The sequence below is a fragment of the Scyliorhinus canicula genome, chromosome 1, assembly GCF_902713615.1.
Source record: "Scyliorhinus canicula chromosome 1, sScyCan1.1, whole genome shotgun sequence".
Taxonomy (NCBI): Eukaryota; Metazoa; Chordata; class Chondrichthyes; order Carcharhiniformes; family Scyliorhinidae; genus Scyliorhinus; species Scyliorhinus canicula.
This window is the reverse complement of record NC_052146.1, coordinates 224,838,305-224,858,449: the sequence shown is the minus strand read 5'-3', so window position 1 is coordinate 224,858,449 and position 20,145 is coordinate 224,838,305. Positions and strand designations below refer to the sequence as shown.

The window sequence follows — 20,145 nt, the reverse complement described above, 5'->3', positions numbered from 1 at the left end:
GTGAATTCTATCCTATACGTGACCAATTGCATTGTCATTTTCGCTTTTTCTCTAGCTCCAGCAATTGGTGCAAAGTCTTCAGATGCAGCAGCAAAAACCTCAGCCTTCTCTGCTTCAGGCTCTCGATGCTGGGCTTGTGGTCCAACTACAAGCCCTGACAGCTCAACTGACAGCAGCTGCAACAGCTAATACACTCAATCCATTGGAACAGCGACTCAATTTTAATAAGGTACTGTGATGGATACAGTAATGCTGGAGATATACTGTAACAAGGTGCAAGACAGCATGATTCTGAACATTGGACACTGCACTGAAATAAAGTTACATTAATAAATGTCCAGTAAGTGAAAAAAGTATAAAGTGAAGCACTAATATTACACAGTGTTTCAGTATTGCCATAATGGTTTAATACTATCGTGGATCATTGATTTAAAATTATCACTTTGGCCATCATCCACATTGCTTGCTGACCTATGTAATCACATCAGCATTCAGTTCAAAATCTTTGCCCATTTCGCCATTCTGCGTCCTGTTGAAGCAGGAGCAGAGGGATCTAAGGTATAGATAGATATGCAAAGCATTAGAAGTAGCAATGCAGGTTGATTGAACCATTACAAATCACTGTGGTTATTTCCCAGAGGGAAGTAATTGAAAAGCAGAGATGTTATGGAAAACTTAGAACCTTGGTTGGACCACATTTGGGTACGGTGAACAGTTCTTATCTCCATATTATATAGCGGTTGGTGCAGTTCCTAGCATTTTTAAAAAATTTCCCTGCAGTGAAGAACACACCTCTGGATCAGCAAAATCTGCACTGTTACTTCTTTAGCTCCTGGAAGGAGGCAACTGAGGAGAATGCTTGAAATGTCAGACAGCAGAGAGACTTCTCTGTTGTTTTGAATATTGGTCTAGTCTCCCTTCTTGAATATAGTTACCACCATCACATCATTCATAAGATTCCCCCCAGCATTCACTCCTCTTTCCAAATGAGGGCTGTGAGACTGTGTAGCTGTGGCAGGAATGTATGTCTGCTGTGGTTCACCATTTCAGTGGATTCTACCTCCTCCAACAGCCTAGTTACTTTTGAGCTGATGAATGGATTTTTTGGCTTCACTCCACATGACTGGATTGAGACAATTGGGGCATTGAAGAATGGAGTTGAGGATGTTCAATTCTCAGACAGAGTCTCAGTTGGAGATGTTATTTAAATTAAAGTGCACGTGTCATTGGTGTCTTAGTTTTTGGGTCTTCCCCTTCCTTTCTGTTCACCAGTTCTTTTCGGCATGGGTTTTATCTTGTGCCATTGTTTTCAGATGCATATAGGACTACTGTTTTTCTCTTGTGGCATGATGAAGTTTCCAGTCTGCAAAAGTTTTGCACCTACCTGCACCTAGTTTTCCAGTCCACAAAAGCTTTGCACCTACCCCCACAATTAATTCCTGTATCTATTGGTTATTTTCAGAAAATCATTCATGATCTTCCCAATTAAAGGGAAAAAATATCTCTTTGCAAGTACGTAACTTGGGTCAACCAGGCACTATGAGAACACAGTAGATCCTTATGGCTGGAGGTTGACAGAGAGGTGTTGACTCAAAAGAGCTGCCTTGGTGGAAACTTTGAGGTCTTTGGTTTTAATTTTCTTGTGGCACTGCTTCTTGTTGCCTCCACTATTGGGGACCGGGTACAGCATTGATCAGTCCAGCAGTCGATGGTACCTGTTGTGGTGCGCGTGATGTGGACATCTCTGGTCCCTTGCTCAAACAATTATGTGGTCAAACAAATGCCAGTGTTTGGAATGTGGGTGTTTCCACACGGTCTTGTGCTTGTCTCACTGGCAGAATTAGGTGTTGGTTATAACAAAGCCAGCATGTCCAGCTAATCATTCAAAATGAGCTCCGCTGAGTGAGAAGTGTCACTTGTACGCAGCTTAAGTCCTTAAGCAGCTGTTCTACGCAGAGCTCAGTAACATGAGGAGACCCCCAAGAGGACAGTGGAAATGCTTTAGGAATGTCCTCAAAGCATCCAGAAGAGATCAAACATCCCTGCCGACTCTGTGAAGTCCTGGGCTTGTGACTGACCAAAATGGAGAAGATTTACTCGAAAAGGCACTGAACATATTAACAGACTTTATCGGGAACACGCAGAGGCAAAGTTGAGGCATTAAAAGTGCACACAAATCTCCAAACACCTCATCTGCTTGACTCTTCAAGCATCACCTGCCTCGGGTGTTGTAGAGTCTGCAAATCACACATTGGACTTATCAACCATCTCCTACCCATCCGACCAGAGTGGAAGCAAATCATTCCCCATCCGAAGGAGCTGCCTAAGAAGGAGAGATTGTATAAAGGATACAGAGGGGCTGTAGAAGGTGCAAAAGAAAAACACTAGAATGGTACCGGAAGGGTGAAGTTACATCTATTAGGAAAGATTGGATAGGTAGAGGATCCCTTTATAGAAAAGCAAAGAGTGAGGAGTGACTTGATAGAGGTTTTCAAGATTATGAAACGGTACGATTGGGTTGAAATAGAAAATATGTTTGAGTCAAACCAAACTTAGGTTTATCATAAATATATAAGATAATGACTCATAGATCCAACTGAACTTAGTGGAGACTTTTTACCCAGAGTGAGAAGCTTGCTATCATAAGTAACTGAGGTAACTAGCATCGATGTATATGAGAGGAAGCCAGATAAACGCATGCGGAAGAGGGGAATATGAGGATACGTTGATAGAGTTGGATGAAGACAAGTGGAAGAAAGCTTGTATGACCCGTAAAGACCTTCATGGACTTGTTGTGACTGTGACAAAGGTAAATTGTTCTTTCTCCTCCTCGACCTGTCTGAAGCCTTTGACACAGTTCTCCATTATTTTGATTCAGATGTGCACTTGCGATGTCAAGTGCTTTGAGCCAAGTGCTGAAAAATGGGATTAGAAAGTTAGGTGGTTTTGACTGGCATAGAAGCAATAATCCAAAGAGCCTTTTCTGTGCTCTAGTCCTCCTGACTATCATCTACTTGTATCCAGAATATTACTTGGATTTTTTTTTTCTGCTCTTACCTTCGTGCTGTTACTCTGGTGCCCCACAAAGATCTGTTGTTGGCCTCTTCCTATTTCTCATCTGCATGTTACCCTTTAGTGACATCATCCAAAAGAGTTGATGTTAGTTTTCACATTTATGTTGAAGGCACCCAGCTCTACCTCACCGCTGCCTCCCTCAGCTCCTCCTGTTGCTCAATTTCTGACTGCTTTTCTGACATTCAGTACTGGATGAAGAGAAATTTCTTCCAATTTGGGAAGAATGTTGGCATTGTCTTTGGTTCCTGCTGCAGATTCTGAGCTCTGTTCCCTAGCTATTGACTCAATTTCTCTCCCTGGGAAGAGGAGTGCATCCAGGGGATCTCTGAGACGCAGTGACCATGACTATTCAAGAAGGGAAACGAGTCCTATTGCGATAACTTTAGAATTTCTATTTCAGATTTCCAACATCCAAAATATTTATCTCTTGCATTCATAACATTTTCAGCACATTGTGTTCAATCCTACGAATGGGAACTGTTATGAAGAAAGGCCCCATCACAATATTATCAGCCACAGGAACAATCATTGCAAAGATCCTCTGATGCCTTCCCCTGTCAGGATTTGAGCACTGCATTCACTGGCAGGAATTGAGCACTGCAAATTTGAAATAAAAGCAGAAAATGCTCATCAGGTCTGTGGAGCGAGGAAGTAAGTTAGGTTCAGATTTTTGTCACGCCAGGGTCTCCTTCATGGCACAAATTCCGGAAATGGCTGAATTTTGTAAGTCCTATGCCCGAAACGGCATTTCCCATCTTCGTGACTGGCTTTGGGCTGGGCTTGAATCATGGATCCAGCTGGCCACTTAAATCCCCAACTGCCCCCACTAACGTGCGATTTTTCAACACTAGCAATGGAAATCCTAGAGCAACCCTAATGCAGACATTATAGGGAATAAGCGATCTGAACTTTGTGGATTTTTTGAATAGACAGTGTACTTCTTTGGAGAGGGAAGGCACCCCATTCAGTAGGCTCCCATGACTCCTTTAGGAGCGGTAAGGCACCCTTTGGGATTACTACAATTAAATATGTTCATGCTTTTTTTACGCACAAATTTATTGTCAAAGAACTATCAAAGTGGCCCAGGCTTTGTCCAGTGATACTAGGTGAGTTGGCATGGATGGGGTTACAGACATATGGTGTGTGGGAGATATGAGTTGGCATGGGGATATGAGGCATCATATGATGTGGTTAGAGGGGCATGGGTTTGCATTGGGGGAAGATGGGGGCATAGGTTGGCATGGATGGGGCACAATGTGGGTAGGGGTGTGAGGATTGAAGAGGTGATTTTTCTTTTATTTACTTAAAGACAGTGCTCGGGCATAGAGGCAGGCCTTGCATCCAGCCCACATCTGCACCCAGCAGCCCCCGCATTTGTTTTGGGGTCGCCCATCTTGACTATTTCAGCCTGTCCTTCTCAACCAAAAATTCAACCACCTGTGTGCTCTGTTTCACGGAGACATGGCTCACCCCTACCTCACCGGACTGTGCCATTCAACCTGAAGGCTTCTCAATATACCGGATGGACCGCAGGGATCATCGGGCAAAGCGAAGGGTGGAGGAGTTTGCCTCCTCATCAACTCTTCCTGGTGGTCATATGTGGCAACCCTGGTGAACTACTGCTCCCCGGACCTGGAATACCTGACTCTGAAATGCTGCCTGTACTTCCATCCACGGCAGTTCACAGCAGTCTACATCCCACCCCAGGTGGAAGTGAAGAAGGCACTTGACGAATTGTACACCGCTAAAAATAACAATGAAACACAACACCTGGAGACCTTGTTCATCATGGCCGGGGACTTCAATCAGGCCAACCTCATTGGCAACTCAGTTCCAATACTCACTAACACATATCCTGTCCCACCAGGGGCGCCAACACTCTCGACCGCTGCTACATAAAAATCAAGGGCACCTACTGATGCATCCCCTGACCGCACTTTGGAAAATATGGCCATAAGGCGGTGCTCCTTCTTCCAGCATACAAACAGAAACTCACGCGGGAGAATCCGGTTAACAAGGTCGGGCAGTGCTGAGGCAACAGAAGAGCTCTTGCGTGACTGCTTGGACTCAGTAGACTGGTCCATCTTTAAGAACTCAGTGACCAACCTGAACGAGTATGCCACCACCGTCCCAGACTTCATCAGTAAGTGTGTAGGAAATTGCGTGCCAAAGAAGGTAGTATGTACGTTCATGAACTGGAAACCATGGCTTGATTGGAAATTGACTCCCTAAGAAGGCCAGGTCTGAGGCAATCAAGACCGGTGACGCTGACCTTCCCTAGAAAACCAGGTACAACCGCTACAAAGTAATCGGGGATGCCAAGAGAGAATATCAGACTAAGCTAGAGTCACAGACTAATGTCACGGACTCTCGTCGTTGTGGCAAGGCTTAAAGAGCATAATGGGCTACAAAGCGAAGCTGAGTAGAATCTCCAGCAGCTGCGCACCCCTCCCAGGTGAACTCAATGTATTCTATGCTTGTTTCGAACAGGAAACCATCAAACCGTTGGCAATTGCCCAGCAGCCTCGGACACACCAATATCTCAGTCACAGCTTCCAAAGTCAGAATGACCTTCTTGAAAGTGAACCCTGGAAAGCAACAAGTCCTGACGGGGTCCCTGGTCGTGCACTCGGATCTTGCGCGGACCAGCTGGCAGATGTGTTCGTGGACATCTTCAACCACTCAGTTCCGAGGTTCTCACCTGCTTCAAGAAGACCGCCATCAAATTGATGCCAAAGAAGAGCCAGGCAACATGCCTCAACGACTACCATTCGGTGGCCATTATGGAGTGCTTCGAGAGGTTGGTCATGGGCTGCATCAACATACTCCCAGAATACCTCGATCCACTACAATTCGCATACCGCCCCAACCGGTCCACAGCGGACACCATCTCCCTGGCCCTACACTCATCCCTGGAGCATCTCGACAACAAGGACTCCTATTTCAGACTCCTATTCATTGACTGCAGCTCCGGCTTCAACACCATAACCCAGTCAAGCTCATATCAAAGATCGAAAATCTAGGACTTGGCAATTAGATCCTCGACTTCCTGACGCATAGACTGCAACCAGTTGGAATACAGAACAACACCACCTCCACGATAGTCCTCAATACCAGGGCCCTGCAAGGCTGCGTACTTAGCCCTCTACTATATACTTCCCAGACACACGCCTGTGGGGAAAAATTTGGCTTCAACTCCATCTACAAGTTTGCTGATGGTGCGAGCGCAGTGGATCGGATCTTGAACAACCATGAGTCAGAGTACAGGAGGGAGATGGAGAACCTAGTGGAGTGATAGAGTGACAACAATCTCTCACTCAATGTCAGCAAAACTAAAGAGCTGGTCATTGACTTCAGGAAGCAAAGTATCATACACACCCCTCTCTGCATAAATGCACATAACCAACAATCTGCCCTGGTCCACCCACGTTGACGCTACGACCAAGAAAGCACAACAGCGCCTATATTTTCTCAGGAAACTAAGGAAATTCGGCATGTCCACATTGACTGACTCTTACAATTTTTACAGATGCACTATAGAAAGCATCCTATCTGGCTGCATCGCAGCCTGGTATGGCAACTGCTCAGCCCAAGAAAGTACAGAGTGTCATGAACACAGCCCAGTCCATCATGGAAATCCAGTTCCTCTCCACTGACTCTGTCTACACCTCCCAATGCCTTGGGAGCACAACCCACCTGGCTTATTCACTCTTCCAATTTCTTCCTTTGGGCAGGAGGTACAAAAGTCTGAGAACACGCACTAACCGATTCAAAAACAGCTTCTTCCCCACTGTTACCAGACTGCTGAATGACCCTATTATGGACTAAACTGATCTCTTCACACACCTTCTGTACTGAGTAATGCTGCACTCTATGCTTCACCCGATGCCTATGTCGATGTACTTACATTGGGTATTTATGTATGTCCTATGTTTTTTTTTCAAGTATGGAATGATCTGTCTGGACTTTACGCAGAACAATATTTTTCACAGTACCTCGGTACACATGACAATAAACAAGTCCAATCCATCCGATAACGTCCCTGCTCTTGAAATAATGTCAGGGCATCTTTTACATTCACCTAAGAGGGCACTCACTCAGTACTGCACTGAGTGCACGTCTGAATTGTATTTTCACAAGTCTTGGAGTGACAACCTTTTTACTTGGGTCAGAGTGTTCTCACCTGAGCTGTGGCAGACTAGAAAGAGATTTAAATCACCATTTGGATCCTTGACCAGTGAAATTTTTGATTCCTTGGGTTATAAGGACAGCGCAAATTGATGTGGCTTTCAGGCTAATCAGAGTTGTGTGATCTGTTGAAATAAGTTTGAGATTTTAAAATAAGTCAAGCATGATAAATCTCTTTACTAGTTAACATTGATTTTAAAATTTGAATTCAAACTGATGATGAAACATAAGAACATTCTCCTGCTCCTAAGTCCTTTCAATCCCTCGCACCTGCTCTGCCAATGAAAAAGGTCATGGTTGTAGTCTCAATTCCTCTTTCCTGTCAATCTCTTTCACCCTGCCCACAACTTGTCCTTAAATAAATTAAAACTGAGTCTCAATTGCTTTCTGGGGAAGAGAACTCCACATACCAACAATTCACAGAGAATTTCTCCTGATCTCTGTCTTTAAAGGGAAATCTCTTATTCTTAGTTGTCCCCTCGTTCGAGTCTCCTACACAACAGAAAACTTTTTTGAGTATTCGACTCAAGTTCTCTCTGGATCTTGTCTGTTTCATTAAGATCGCCTCTCATTCTTTTAAACTCCAATGTGTATAAGCCCAACCTATACAACTTTTCCTCAAAAGATAAGCCCTTTATCCCAGGAATCAGTCAAGTGAACCTTCTCTGAACTGAGAATGCAGTTATATCCTCTTTTCAAATAAGGAGACCAAAATTGTGTACACTATTCTAGATATGGTCTCACCGACAGCAGCAGCCTATTTTTGTGCTCCATCCCCCCCTTTTTCACATAGCTTCGTTGCAGTATTAATGTAAGCCTACTTGTGACACTAGTATAGATTATTGTTATTATTTCAATAAACCACAACATTCCATTTGCCTTCCTAATCACCTGCTGTACCGGCATACTACTTTTAGTGATTTGTGTACCAGGCCACCCAGGTCCCTCTGTACCAACAAGTTCTACAACCTCTCTTTAAAGATTATACTGTTTTTCTATTCTTTCTGCCAAAGTGAATAAGTTCGCATTAAACCATATTATACTTCCACATTTTAAATTTTTGCCGATTCACTTAATCTGTCTCTATCCTTTGCAAGACTCTACCTTCTCTTGACAATTTGCTCTCCTACTATCTTGGTGTCATCAGCAAATTCAGCTACCATCTTATTCTGATTGGGTGGTTGAAATGCTGTTATACAATTTCCAGTTTATAGAGCATACTATAATCTAAAGTTAGTGATTTATCTACCTTATTGGATTGTATATATAATTTTTTAATGGATTTCATTTGTTGGCTTATTTTGTGCATAGTTGATTGGGGATACTTTGTAATAATGTTATTTCCCCTTAAATTAAATATCAATGTCAAGAAACTTATCTTAAAATCCTTTCTTGGCCTAGCATGTCTTGACTACTCTATCATTGCTAAACTAACAGACTGCTTATCCAACAGTACAGGATTAATAATAAATTCCTACAATTAAATTTTGGAAAGACTGAAGACCTCGTTTTCAGCCCCTACTCCAAACTCCATTCCCCAGTGATTTCACTTTCGAGCAACAGTCTGGGTGTAAGCCAGTCTCTTCGCAACCTTGATGTTGCATTTGATCCTGAGATTAAATTCTGACCTCATCCACTCAAACCTCTCCCACATACTATCCTCTATAACCATGCCATCCAAAATGCTGCTGTCCCTGTCTTAACTTGCACAAACGCCTTTTCTCCTATGACCCCTACGCTCGGATAGTTGGTCTTTCAGCAGTTTAGTGGGAAAAGGGTCATGGGCGCAGGAGGTTGGCCTCTTGGACAAAGATGAGCTCAAGAGGTTAGTACAGTGGTTAGCACTGCTGCCCCAAAGCGGCAGGGACCCGAGTTCGATTCCGGCCTTGGATGACTCCTGTGTGGAGTTTGCACTTTCTCCCAGTGTCCACATGGGTTTCCTCCGGGTCTCCAGCTAGGTGGATTGGCCATGCTAAATTGCCCCTTAATGTCCAGGGATGTGCTGTCCAGGGATGTGCAATGTGCAAGTTAGGTTATGAGGTTACAGGGATAATGGTGGACAAGGGGAGTGGACCTGGTTAGAGTGCTCTTTTGGAGGGTTGGTGAAGACTCTGAGCTGAATGGCCTCCTGCACTGCAAGGATCCTATGAGAAAAGCTACTGAAATATTCAGTGTCAAGGCAGGAGGAACCTGAGGAGGTTTGGCACAATGGAATGAAATGAAATGAAAATCGCTTATTGTCACGAGTAGGCTTCAATGAAATTACTGTGAAAAGCCCCTAGTCGCCACATTCCGGCGCCTGTCCGGGGAGGCTGGTACGGGAATCGAACCGTGCTGCTGGCCTGCTTGGTCTGCTTTAAAAGCCAGCGATTTAGCCTTGTGAGCTAAACCAGCCCCTATTGGGGGGGGGGGGGGGGGGGGGGGGGGGGGGGGGAAGAGTGGCAGGGCAAAGGCAACTGATTGGATGGTCTTGATTTTAATGACAAAGAAATCAAAGGTATTCCCGTGCCCGCAGAACGCCGGGATCCATCCGGATCACAAACATGCCCCCTAGCAACCACTCTACCTTAATCAGTGCCCGGGACCCTACCAGACTTGACCCCGGAAACGTAACCAGCGCCCTAGTCCCCACCAGCGTCCTGGACCCCGCCAGTCGCTACCACCTACCTTCCACAAGGTCAGACTTCTCCCATCGGATCCCAGGATCATCCAGCCGCAGCCGCTGACCGAGGAAGCGAGGGAAACGTGGCGGTCTGCATGTTAGACTGAAGCAACGCGGTTTCAAGACCCCTCTCCCCCAGCATACTCCTGGCAAGCGTCCAAGCGATCGAAAACAAGCTGGATGAACTTAACGGCAGACTTACCTCTCAGAAGGAAGTAAGAGTCTGTTGTGTGCTCTGTTTCACAGAGACATAGCTCTCCCCCGCCTCACCGGACTGTGCCATACAACCTGAAGGCTTCTCAATTTATCGAGCGGACCACACCGCGTCATCAGGCAAAGCAAAGGGTGGAGGGGTGTGCCTCCACATCAACTCCTCCTGGTGCTTGGATGTGACGACCCTGGCACCCTACTGCTCCTCGGACCTGGAATACCTGACTGAAGTGCCGCCCATACTATCTTCCACGTGAGTTCACTTCAGCCATTATCACAGCGGTCATTATGGGCAGCAGGGTAGCATGGTGGTTAGCATAAATGCTTCACAGCTCCAGGGTCCCAGGTTCGATTCCCGGCTGGGTCACTGTCTGTGTGGAGTCTGCACGTCCTCCCTCTGTGTGCGTGGGTTTCCTCCGGGTGCTCCGGTTTCCTCCCACAGTCCAAAGATGTGCGGGTTAGGTGGATTGGCCGTGATAAATTGCCCATAGTGTCCAAATAAAAGAAAGGTATGGGGGGGGGGGGTTGTTGGGTTACGGGTATAGGGTGGATACGTGGTTTTGAGTAGGGTGATCATGGCTCGGCACAACATTGAGGGCCGAAGGGCCTGTTCTGTGCTGTACTGTTCTATGACTCTACACCCCACCCCAGGCAGAAGTGAGGAAGGCGCTGGACGAACTGTACACCGTTATAAACAAAACAGATCACCCGGAGGACTTGTTCATCGTGGCCGGAGACTTCAAGGCCATCCTCAAGAGTGTGCTGCCAAAGTTCCACTAGCACATGTCCTGTCCCACCAGGGGCGACAACACTCTTGACCACTGCTACTCAAAAATCAAGGGCGCCTACCGTTCGTTCTCTGACTGCACTTTAGGAAATCAGACCATAAGACAGTGCTCCTTCTCCCTGCATGCAAGCAGAAACTCAAGCGGGAGAATCCAGCTAAGAAGGTTGTGCAGTGTTGGTCCGAGGAGACAGAAGAGCTGTTACATGACTGTTTAGAGACAGTGGACGGGTCTATATTTAAGAACTCCGCCACCAACTTAAATGAGTATGCTACCACCATTGCAGACTTCCTCAGCAAATGTGTGAACGGCTGCGTGCCAAAGAAAGCAGTACGTACATTCCCCAACCGGAAACCATGGCTCAATCGCGAGATTGACTCCCTACTTTTTTTTTTTAATTTTTATTCTAGTTTTTCAATAACAAATTTTCTCCCCACAATTTAAAACAAACCAGGCGTGTTTCCACACCAACACAAAAGAACTCACCCCCCCCCCCCCCAAAATAAATAATAACAAAAAACCAACAGCAATACAAGAAAGAAGAAAATAACAACATTGCAAACCCACCGCCGCAAAAACAAGCCCCCTAACCATCCCCAAACCCCCTCCCCCAAGTTGCTGCTGAGACCGACCACACTCTACCCCTTCGCCAGGAAGTCGAGAAAGGGCTGCCACAGCCGAAATAACCCCTGTACCGACCCCCTCAGGGCAAACTTCATCCTCTCCAACTTGATGAACCCAGCCATGTCGTTGATCCAGGTCTCCGAACCCGGGGGCCGCGTATCCCTCCACTGTAACAGAATCCTGCGCCGGGCTACTAGAGACGCAAAGGCCAGAATGCCGGCCTCTCTCGCCTCCTGCACTCCCGGCTCCGAAGCTACCCCAAAGAAGGCGAGCCCCCAGCCCGGCTTGACCCTAGACCCGACCACTTCCGACAGAGTCCCCGCTCCCCCCCCCTTCCAAAATCTCTCCAAGGCCGGACAAGCCCAGAACATATGGGTGTGGTTCGCCTGGCCTCCCGAACACCTCCCGCACCTGTCTTCCCCTCCGAAGAACCGACTCCTCCTTGCCCCTGTCATGTGAGCCCTATGCAGCACCTTCAGCTGAATTAGGCTGAGCCGTGCGCAAGAGGAGGAATAATTCACCCTCTCCAGGGCGTCCGACCACGTTCCATCTTCAATCTCTTCCCCTAGCTCTTCCTCCCACTTCGCTTTGAGCTCTTCTACTGAGGCTGCCTCCTCCTCCTGCATCAGCTGGTAAATAGCCAAGATCTTTCCTTCACCGACCCACGTCCCTGAAAGCACCCTATCTTGCACCCCCCTTGGCGGCAGCCGTGGAAACTCCGCCACCTGCCTCTTAACAAATGCCCTGACCTGCATATACCTAAAAGCGTTCCCAGGGGGGAGGTTCAACTTCCCCACCAGCTCCTCCAAAGTCGTGAACTTCCCATCCAAGAAGAGGTCCCCAAACTGTCTGATGCCTGCCCTGTGCCAACTCCCAAATCCCCCACCCGTTCTCCCCGGCGCAAAACGGTGATTGCCCCGTATCGGGGCCCAAACTGAGGCCTTCACTTCCCCCCTATGCCGCCTTCACTGTCCCCAGATTTTAAGGGACGCAACCACCACCGGACTCGTAGAGTACTTTGCCGGGGGGAGTGGAAGTGGGGCCGTCACCAAAGCCTCCAGACTCGTACCCGCACAGGACGCCACCTCCAATCTCTTCCATGCGTCACCCTCCCCTTCCGTCACCCACCTGCGAATCATGGCCACGTTCAACCTTCCACACAGGTTGGGCAGCGCCACGCCCCCTACCTCCCTTCTTCGCTCCAAAAATACCCTCCTTACTCTCGGGGCCTTCCGCGCCCACACGAACCCCAGAAACGACTTATTCACCCTTCTGAAAAAAGCCTTTGGGATCAATATGGGGAGGCACTGGAAAAGAAACAAACCTCGGGAGCGCCGTCATCGACTGGACCCTGCCCGCCAACGAAAGCGGTAGCGCATCCCACCTCCTAGACTCCTCCTCCATCAGCCCCACCAGCCTCAAAGTTAAGCCTATGCATGGCCCCCCCAGGTCCTAGCCACCTGGACCCCAAGATACCTAAAGTTCCTCTCGGCCCTCTTCAATGTGAGTTCACCTATCTCCCTCTCCTGATCCCCCGTGTGCAGGACGAACAGCTCACTTTTCCCCACATTGAGCTTATAGCCCGAAAAGTCCCCAAATACCTCAAGTATCTTCAGCACCTCTGGCATCCCCTCAGCCGGATCCGCGACATACAACAGCAGATCATCTGCGTACAGTGACAACCGGTGCTCCTCCTCTCCCCCTCCAACTCTTCGAGTCCCTCAGCGCCATGGCCAGGGGCTCAATCGCTAACGCGAAGAGCAGGGGGAGGCGAGGGGCACCCCTGCCTCATCCCCCTGGAAAGCCGAAAGTCCGCCGACGACCTCCCATTCGTCACCACACTCGCCACCGGGGAGCTGTACAGCAACCTCACCCAGCTGATGAACCCCTCACCAAACCCAAACCTCGCAACACCTCCCACAGGTAACTCCATTCCACCCTATCAAAAGCTTTCTCCGCATCCATGGACGCCACTATTTCTGACTCCCCAACCACCGGCGCCATCATCATGACATTAAGGAGCCTCCGCACGTTGGCATTCAGTTGTCTCCCTTTTACAAACCCCGTTTGATCCTCATGAATCACCGTCGGGACCACATCCTCCACCCTCCTGGACAGCACCTTTGCCAACAACTTGACATCTACATTAAGGAGCGAGATCGGCCTGTAAGACCCACACTGAAGGGGGTCCTTGCCCCGCTTCAGGAGCAAAGAGATAATTGCCCCGGACATCGTTGGGGGCAGAGACCCCCTCCCTAGCCTTATTCAGGGTCCTCACAAGCAGAGGGCCCAGCAAATCTGAAAATTTCTTGTAAAATTCCACCGGGAACCCATCAGGCCCCGGCGCTTTCCCTGTCTACATACTTCCCAACGCCTCCACCAGCTCCTCCAACTCGATTGGGGCCCCCAAACCCTCCACCCGCTCGTCCCCTACTCTTGGGAGCTCCAGCCTATCCAAAAAGCGGTCCATCCCACCTGCTTCCCTGGGGGGCACCGCCCGGTACAGCCCCTCGTAAAAGGATCTGAACACCCCATTGATGTCCTTTCCACCCCGCACCAAGTTCCCTCCTGCATCCGTGGCTCCCCCAATTTCTCTAGCTGCCTCCCGCTTCCGGAGCTGGTGAGCCAACATCCGACTTGCCTTCTCCCCGTACTCCTATACCGCCCCCTGCGCCCTCCTCCACTGCGCCTCCGCCTTCCGGGTGGTTAAAATGTCAAATTCTGCTTGGAGATTGCACCGCTTCCTCAAAAGCCCCTCCTCCGGGGTGTCTGCATATCTCCTATCCACCCGTACCATTTCCTTCACCACCCTCTTCCCCCCCCTCTCCCTGTGCGCCCAAATAGATATCAGCTCTCCTCTGACTACTGCCTTTAGCGCTTCCCAAACCACCCCAACTTGGACCTCCCCGTTATCATTGGTTTCTAGATACCCCTCTATGCCCCTACGGATCCGCCCGCACACTTCCTCCTCTGCCAAAAGCCCCACATCCAGCCTCCACAGCGGGCGCTGATCCTTCCCTTCTCCCAGCTCCAGATCCACTAAATGTGGGGCATGATCAGAAATGGCTATCACCGAATACTCCGCCCCCACTACTCTCTGGATTAGCGCCCTGCTAAGCACAAAAAAATCAATCCGGGAGTACGCCGTATGAACATGGGAGAAAAAGGAGAACTCCCTACCCCCCGGCTCCAAAAACCTCCAAGGGTCCACCCCCTCAGCACCGAGGCCGCTGCCGGCCTCCTGCCCGTCCTAGACCTTGAGCGATCCAGAGCCAGATCCAGCACCGTGTTAACGTCCCCACCCAGAATCAATCCCCCTGTCTCCAGGTCCGGGATCAGGCCCAGCATTCGCCGCATGAAGCCCGCATCGTCCCAGTTGGGAGCATAAACATTAACCAAGACCATCTGCTCCCCCTGAAGTCTCCCACTCACCATCACATATCTACCTGCACTATCCGCCACCACTTTGGACGCAACGAACGACAGGCTCTTACCGACCACAATTGCCACCCCACGGTTCTTCGCATCAAGCCCGAGTGAAACACCTGTCCCACCCAACTTTTTCTTAGCCTCACCTGATCCGTAAACCTGAGGTGCGTCTCCTGGAGCATAGCCACATCTGCTCCCAACCCCCTCAAGTGAACCAAGACCCGGGATCGCTTCACCGGACCATTCAGTCCCCTCACGTTCCATGTGACCAGCCGAACCCGGGGGGGCCATCCACCTCCCCCTACGCCGATCAGCCATAGCTCTTCCTCAACCCGCCACGCGTCCAGGGAACCCCCCCCAAGCCCGCTCCCCACGGCGGCTGACCCCCCTCCCAACCCCCCCCCCCCCCCGCCATCGATTCCCTCACAGTCCCTGCAGAAACAACCCCCCCCCCCCCCCCCCAAAGCTGCGTTACCCCTAACATTGAGCTTCCGTGAGTCAGCTGACGTCTGCTGACCCCGGCTGCTCCCGCCATAACCACGACCCCCTCGACGCAACACAGCCACCAATCCCTCCCTACCAGCGCGGGCCCCGCCCCCAATTCCTCCGGCGCGGGAAGAAAGCTCACGCTTCCAACCCGAGCTCCGCCCCTCAACCCAACACGCGGGAAAAAGACGGACACATGACCCATCGGGACCCCAAACTACTCCCCAACCCACTCGTGGACAAAACAAAAAAAACCACAGTAAATCAACAACAGCCCAGAAAACAACCCCGAAAAAACCAAAATAGCAAAAGCGAACAGGCAACATCAATCAGCAAACGCAGTCAATATAAACGACAGGAGGGCAGCACGGTGGCCAAGTGGTTAGCATAACCGCCTCACGGCGCAGAGGTCCCAGGTTCGATCCCGGCTCTGGGTCACTGTCCGTGTGGAGTTTGCACATTCTCCCCGTGTTTGCGTGGGTTTCGCCCCCACAACCCAAAAATGTGCAGAGTAGGTGGATTGGCCATGCTAAATTGCCCCTTAATTGGAAAAAATAATTGGGTAATCTAAATTTATAAAAAAAAAAAAATTTAAAAAAAAAAAAATATAAACGACAGGATACCCAGGAGGGCAAAGCCTCCAAACAAAGTACATTTTTCCTCAGTTCGAGTCCAAGTTCTCTGCCTGGACAAAAGCCCAGGCCTCCTCCGGAGAGTCAAAATAGAGCTGGCGGTCCTTGTAAGTGACCCAGAGGCGAGCCGGCTGTAGAAGGCCAAACTTCACCCCCTTCCTATGAAGCACTCCCTTCGCTCGATTGAAGCCAACCCTTCTCTTCACCACCTCCGCGCTCCAGTCCTGATAAATCCTAATGTCCCACCTGCTGCTCCTCTCCTTCGCCCATCTCAACACGCACTCCCGGTCGACCAAACGGTGAAAACGTGGTTGGCTCGTTCGGCCTCGGCTTCCGCTGCAGCGCTCGATGGGCGCCCTCCAGCTCCAGGGGACCACAAAACGACTCCGCACCCATCAGCAAGTTCAACATTAGGACCACATAGGCCCCCAAATCCGAGCCTTCCAGCCCCTCCGAGAGGACCAAAATCCGCAGATTCTTCTGGCGGGAGCGGTTCTCCATCTCCTCCATCCTTGCCAGCCATTTCTTGTGCAGCGCCTCGTGCGACTCCACTTTCACTGCCAGGCCCAAAAGCTCATCCTCGTTGTCCGAAGCCTTTTGCTGCAGCTCCCGAATCTCCACGGCCTGGGCCGTCTGAGTCGCCACCAGCTTGCCAAGCGAGGCCTTAAACGGCTGCAAGATCTCAGCTTTGAGCTCCTTGAAGGAGCGCTGAAACAGCTCCTGCTGCTCCCGCGCCCACTGCTGCCACGCTGCTGCTGCTTCCCCGCCCGCCGCCATCTTGCTTTTTCTGCCTCTCGCCTTCCTATGCTGTAAAGCCGACTTTTGGACCGCTCCACTGTGAGTCCAGTTCATCCACCAGCCGCTGGGCACACTGGCTGCGTTTCCCCCAGGGGAAAGTTAAAACGGCGCCGCTGCGGGCTCTTAAAAGAGTCCGAAAAAAGCCGGAGCTGCCGAACGTGTGGCTTAGCTCCGCATCGCCGCCACCGGAAGTTGATTGACTCCCTACTGAAGGACAGATCTGAGGCGTTCAAGTCAGACGACCCTGGCCTATACAAGTAATCCAGGTACGACCTCCGCAAAGCCATCCGAGATGCCAAGAGACAATATCAAACCAAGCTAGAGTCACAGACTCTCGGTGGTTGTGGCAAGGACTAAGCAACATAACGGGCTACAAAGCAAAGCCGAGCAGTATCTCCGGCAGTAGCACACCCCTCCCCAATGAACTCAATGCATTCTATGCTCGGTTCGAACAGGTAACCAACAATCTGTAGTCGAGTGCCCCAGCAGCCCATAACTCACCCATACCCATCATCACAGCTTCGAAAGTCAGATCGGCCTTCCTGAAAGTGAACCCTCGGAAGGCGACGGGATCGCTGGTCGTGCACTCAGAGCCTGCGCAGACCAGCTGGCAGAGGTGCTTGCGGACATCTTTAACCTATCCCTACACCACTCTGAGATCCCCACCAGCTTCAAGAAGACTACCATCATACCGGTGCCGAAGAAGAACCAGGCAGCGTGCCTCAATGACTACCGTCCGGTGGCCCTGACTTCATTTGTAATGAAGTGCTTCGAGAGGTTGATCATGAAGCACATCACCTCTATACCCCTAGAACACCTTGATCCACTGAAATCCGCATACCATCTCAACCGGTCCACAACAGATGCCATTTCCCTGTCCCTACACTCATCCCTAGAGCATCTCGACAACAAGGACTCCTACATCAGACTCTGATTTATTGACTACAGCTCTGCCTTCAATACCATAATCCCAGCAAAGCTCATATCAAAGCTCCAAAGCATAGGACTTTGGCTCCCCACTCTGCAACTGGATCCTGGATTTTTTAACCAACAGACCATAATCGGTAAGAATGAACAACAACACCTCCTCCACAATAGTCCACAATACCGGGGTCCCGCACTTAGGCCCCTACTCTACTCCCTGTACACACACAACTGCGTGGCAAAGTTTGCTGACGATACGACCATAGTGGGCCGGATCCCGAATAACGACGAGTCAGAATATAGGAGGGAGATAGAGAACCTAGTGGAGTGGTGCAGCGACAACAATCTATCCCTCAATGCCAGCAAAAAGAGCTGGTCATTGACTTCATGAAGCAAATTACTGTACACAATCCCTGTCAGCATCAACGGGCCTGAGGTGGAGATGGTTAGTAGTTTCAAATTCCTAGGGGTGCACGTCTCCAAAAATCTGTCCTGGTCCACTCACGTCGACGCTACCACCAAGAAAGCACAACAGCACCTATACTTCCTCAGGAAACTATGGAAATTCGGCATGTCCACATTAATCCTTACAAACTTTTACAGGTGCATCATAGAAAGCATCCTATCTGGCTGCATCACAGACTGGTACGGCAACTGCTCGGCCCAGGACCACAAGAAACTTCAGAGTCATGAACACCGCCCAGCCCATCACGTAAACCTGCCTCCCATCCATTGACTCCATCTACACCACCTGCTGCCTGGGGAAAGCGGGCAGCATAATCAAAGACCTTTCCCACCCAGCTTACTGATTCTTCCATCGGGCAGGAGATACAGAAGTCTGAGAGCAATCATGAACAGACTCAAAAACAGCTTCTTCCCCACTGTTACCAGACTCCTAAATGACCCTCTTATGGACTGACCTCATTAACACTACACCCCTGTATGCTTCATCCTATTATGTATTTTCTTTTATTCCCTTTTCTTCCCATGTACTTAATGATCTATTGAGCTGCTCGCAGAAAAATACTTTTCACTTTACCACGGTGCACTTGACACTACACAAATCCAATCCAATCAGTCTCATTTGTTGGAGGTAGGGCAGAGGTGATCGTGGAAAGGGGCTTAAGCCATTTGCAGTAGAGAAAAGAAGCTGCACGTTATCTTTCCAAGATCATCCCGAAATAGTGAATGGCTTGACTTGGATGGGAGCTGGACTTGGATCCTGCTTTGTGTGATCCAGTCAGGCCTGACAATGGATGGCTAAACCAGTTGTCCACCATATCATATCCTTCAACTCTGTGTCCTTTGAACTTGTGGGAGAAGAGATGAGGGCTGGACAGTTGGGGCCAGTTAGGGTGAGAAAATAATGGCTTTATTGAGAACTAAGGCATCACAAATGAAGCGGAGTTCAGCACATTAGTGGGTGTTGAAATATTGTGGTGAATGAGGGCCAAAGTTGTAAGTGAATTAGGGTATAGTTTTTTTCCCCAGGGGTGAATACAGAAGGAAGTAGTGTTGGAGAAAGGAAGAGGATGTGATTGGAGGGTGATACAATAGAGTGATCCGAAATGGCTTCTCTGTGGTTGATATGGAACTAGCAAGACCATGCAAGATAGAGCAGGTGGCTGTGAATATGGGTTAGAGCGTTTTCATGGCAGTGAAAATAGAGGTCTTTTTTAAAAAGTGTATCTTCTCACGCGTGCCCACACTTTATTCCCTTTGGGGAATAGTGGGGAAGGGATGGTCAACACAAAGGAGCACATATGAGTTGAGTGAGTTAAGATTGCTGATTATGGGAAGTTGCTTGGTTCAGAAACTGAGAGTGGAAAGCTATAAAACTATATTGGTGAGGATATTGTTATCATACTTAAGAGGACAGAAGAGAATTATGATTTTGACTGAACTCCGAAGTGTGGAGCAAGTTAAAATGCTCAAAGGAGAAGAAAAGTGTTCGAGGAGTGGGGATCAAGCCAAGGTGAGATTTGCTTAAAAAGAATATTGTACCACGAATGCGACAGTCTTGAGAGACAGGTAGAAGATCTAGCCAAGTGGGTTGGCTTCTTTAAGGGAAAAGATGTCATCACCCTTCAGCCAAGTTTCTGTTAAGGCCATGATATCAGCGCACGCATCCACAAGAAGTACTTGGATGGCAATGGGCTTGTTCGCAAGTAAATGGATATTCTGGAGAGAGGTGCTAACAGGGATGGAGTCAGCAGACTTCATTGGGTCAGTGGTGAGCAGGATTAGCTGATTAGCAAGATTAATCCTGGCTGGTGCATTGGATGCGAATTTTGAGAAAAGTGTGAGATAAGCCCGTGCCAATTGCCTTGGT

At 49.2% G+C, this 20,145-nt stretch overlaps 1 protein-coding gene across 5 annotated transcripts in view; it reads left to right on the top strand.

The window, feature by feature from the left end:
* Nucleotides 1–20,145, top strand: part of scaf8 (SR-related CTD-associated factor 8) — a 381,141-nt gene that overhangs the window by 125,780 nt on the left and 235,216 nt on the right. For all 5 annotated transcript variants that reach the window (XR_005461998.1, XM_038808446.1, XM_038808444.1 and 2 more), the window contains one exon: nucleotides 56–229. Coding sequence is in view for 4 of the 5 variants with exons in the window: in XM_038808446.1 (XP_038664374.1) it covers nucleotides 56–229 (174 nt within the window). In the remaining variant the exon portion in view is untranslated. The remainder of the gene's footprint in view (nucleotides 1–55; nucleotides 230–20,145) is intronic.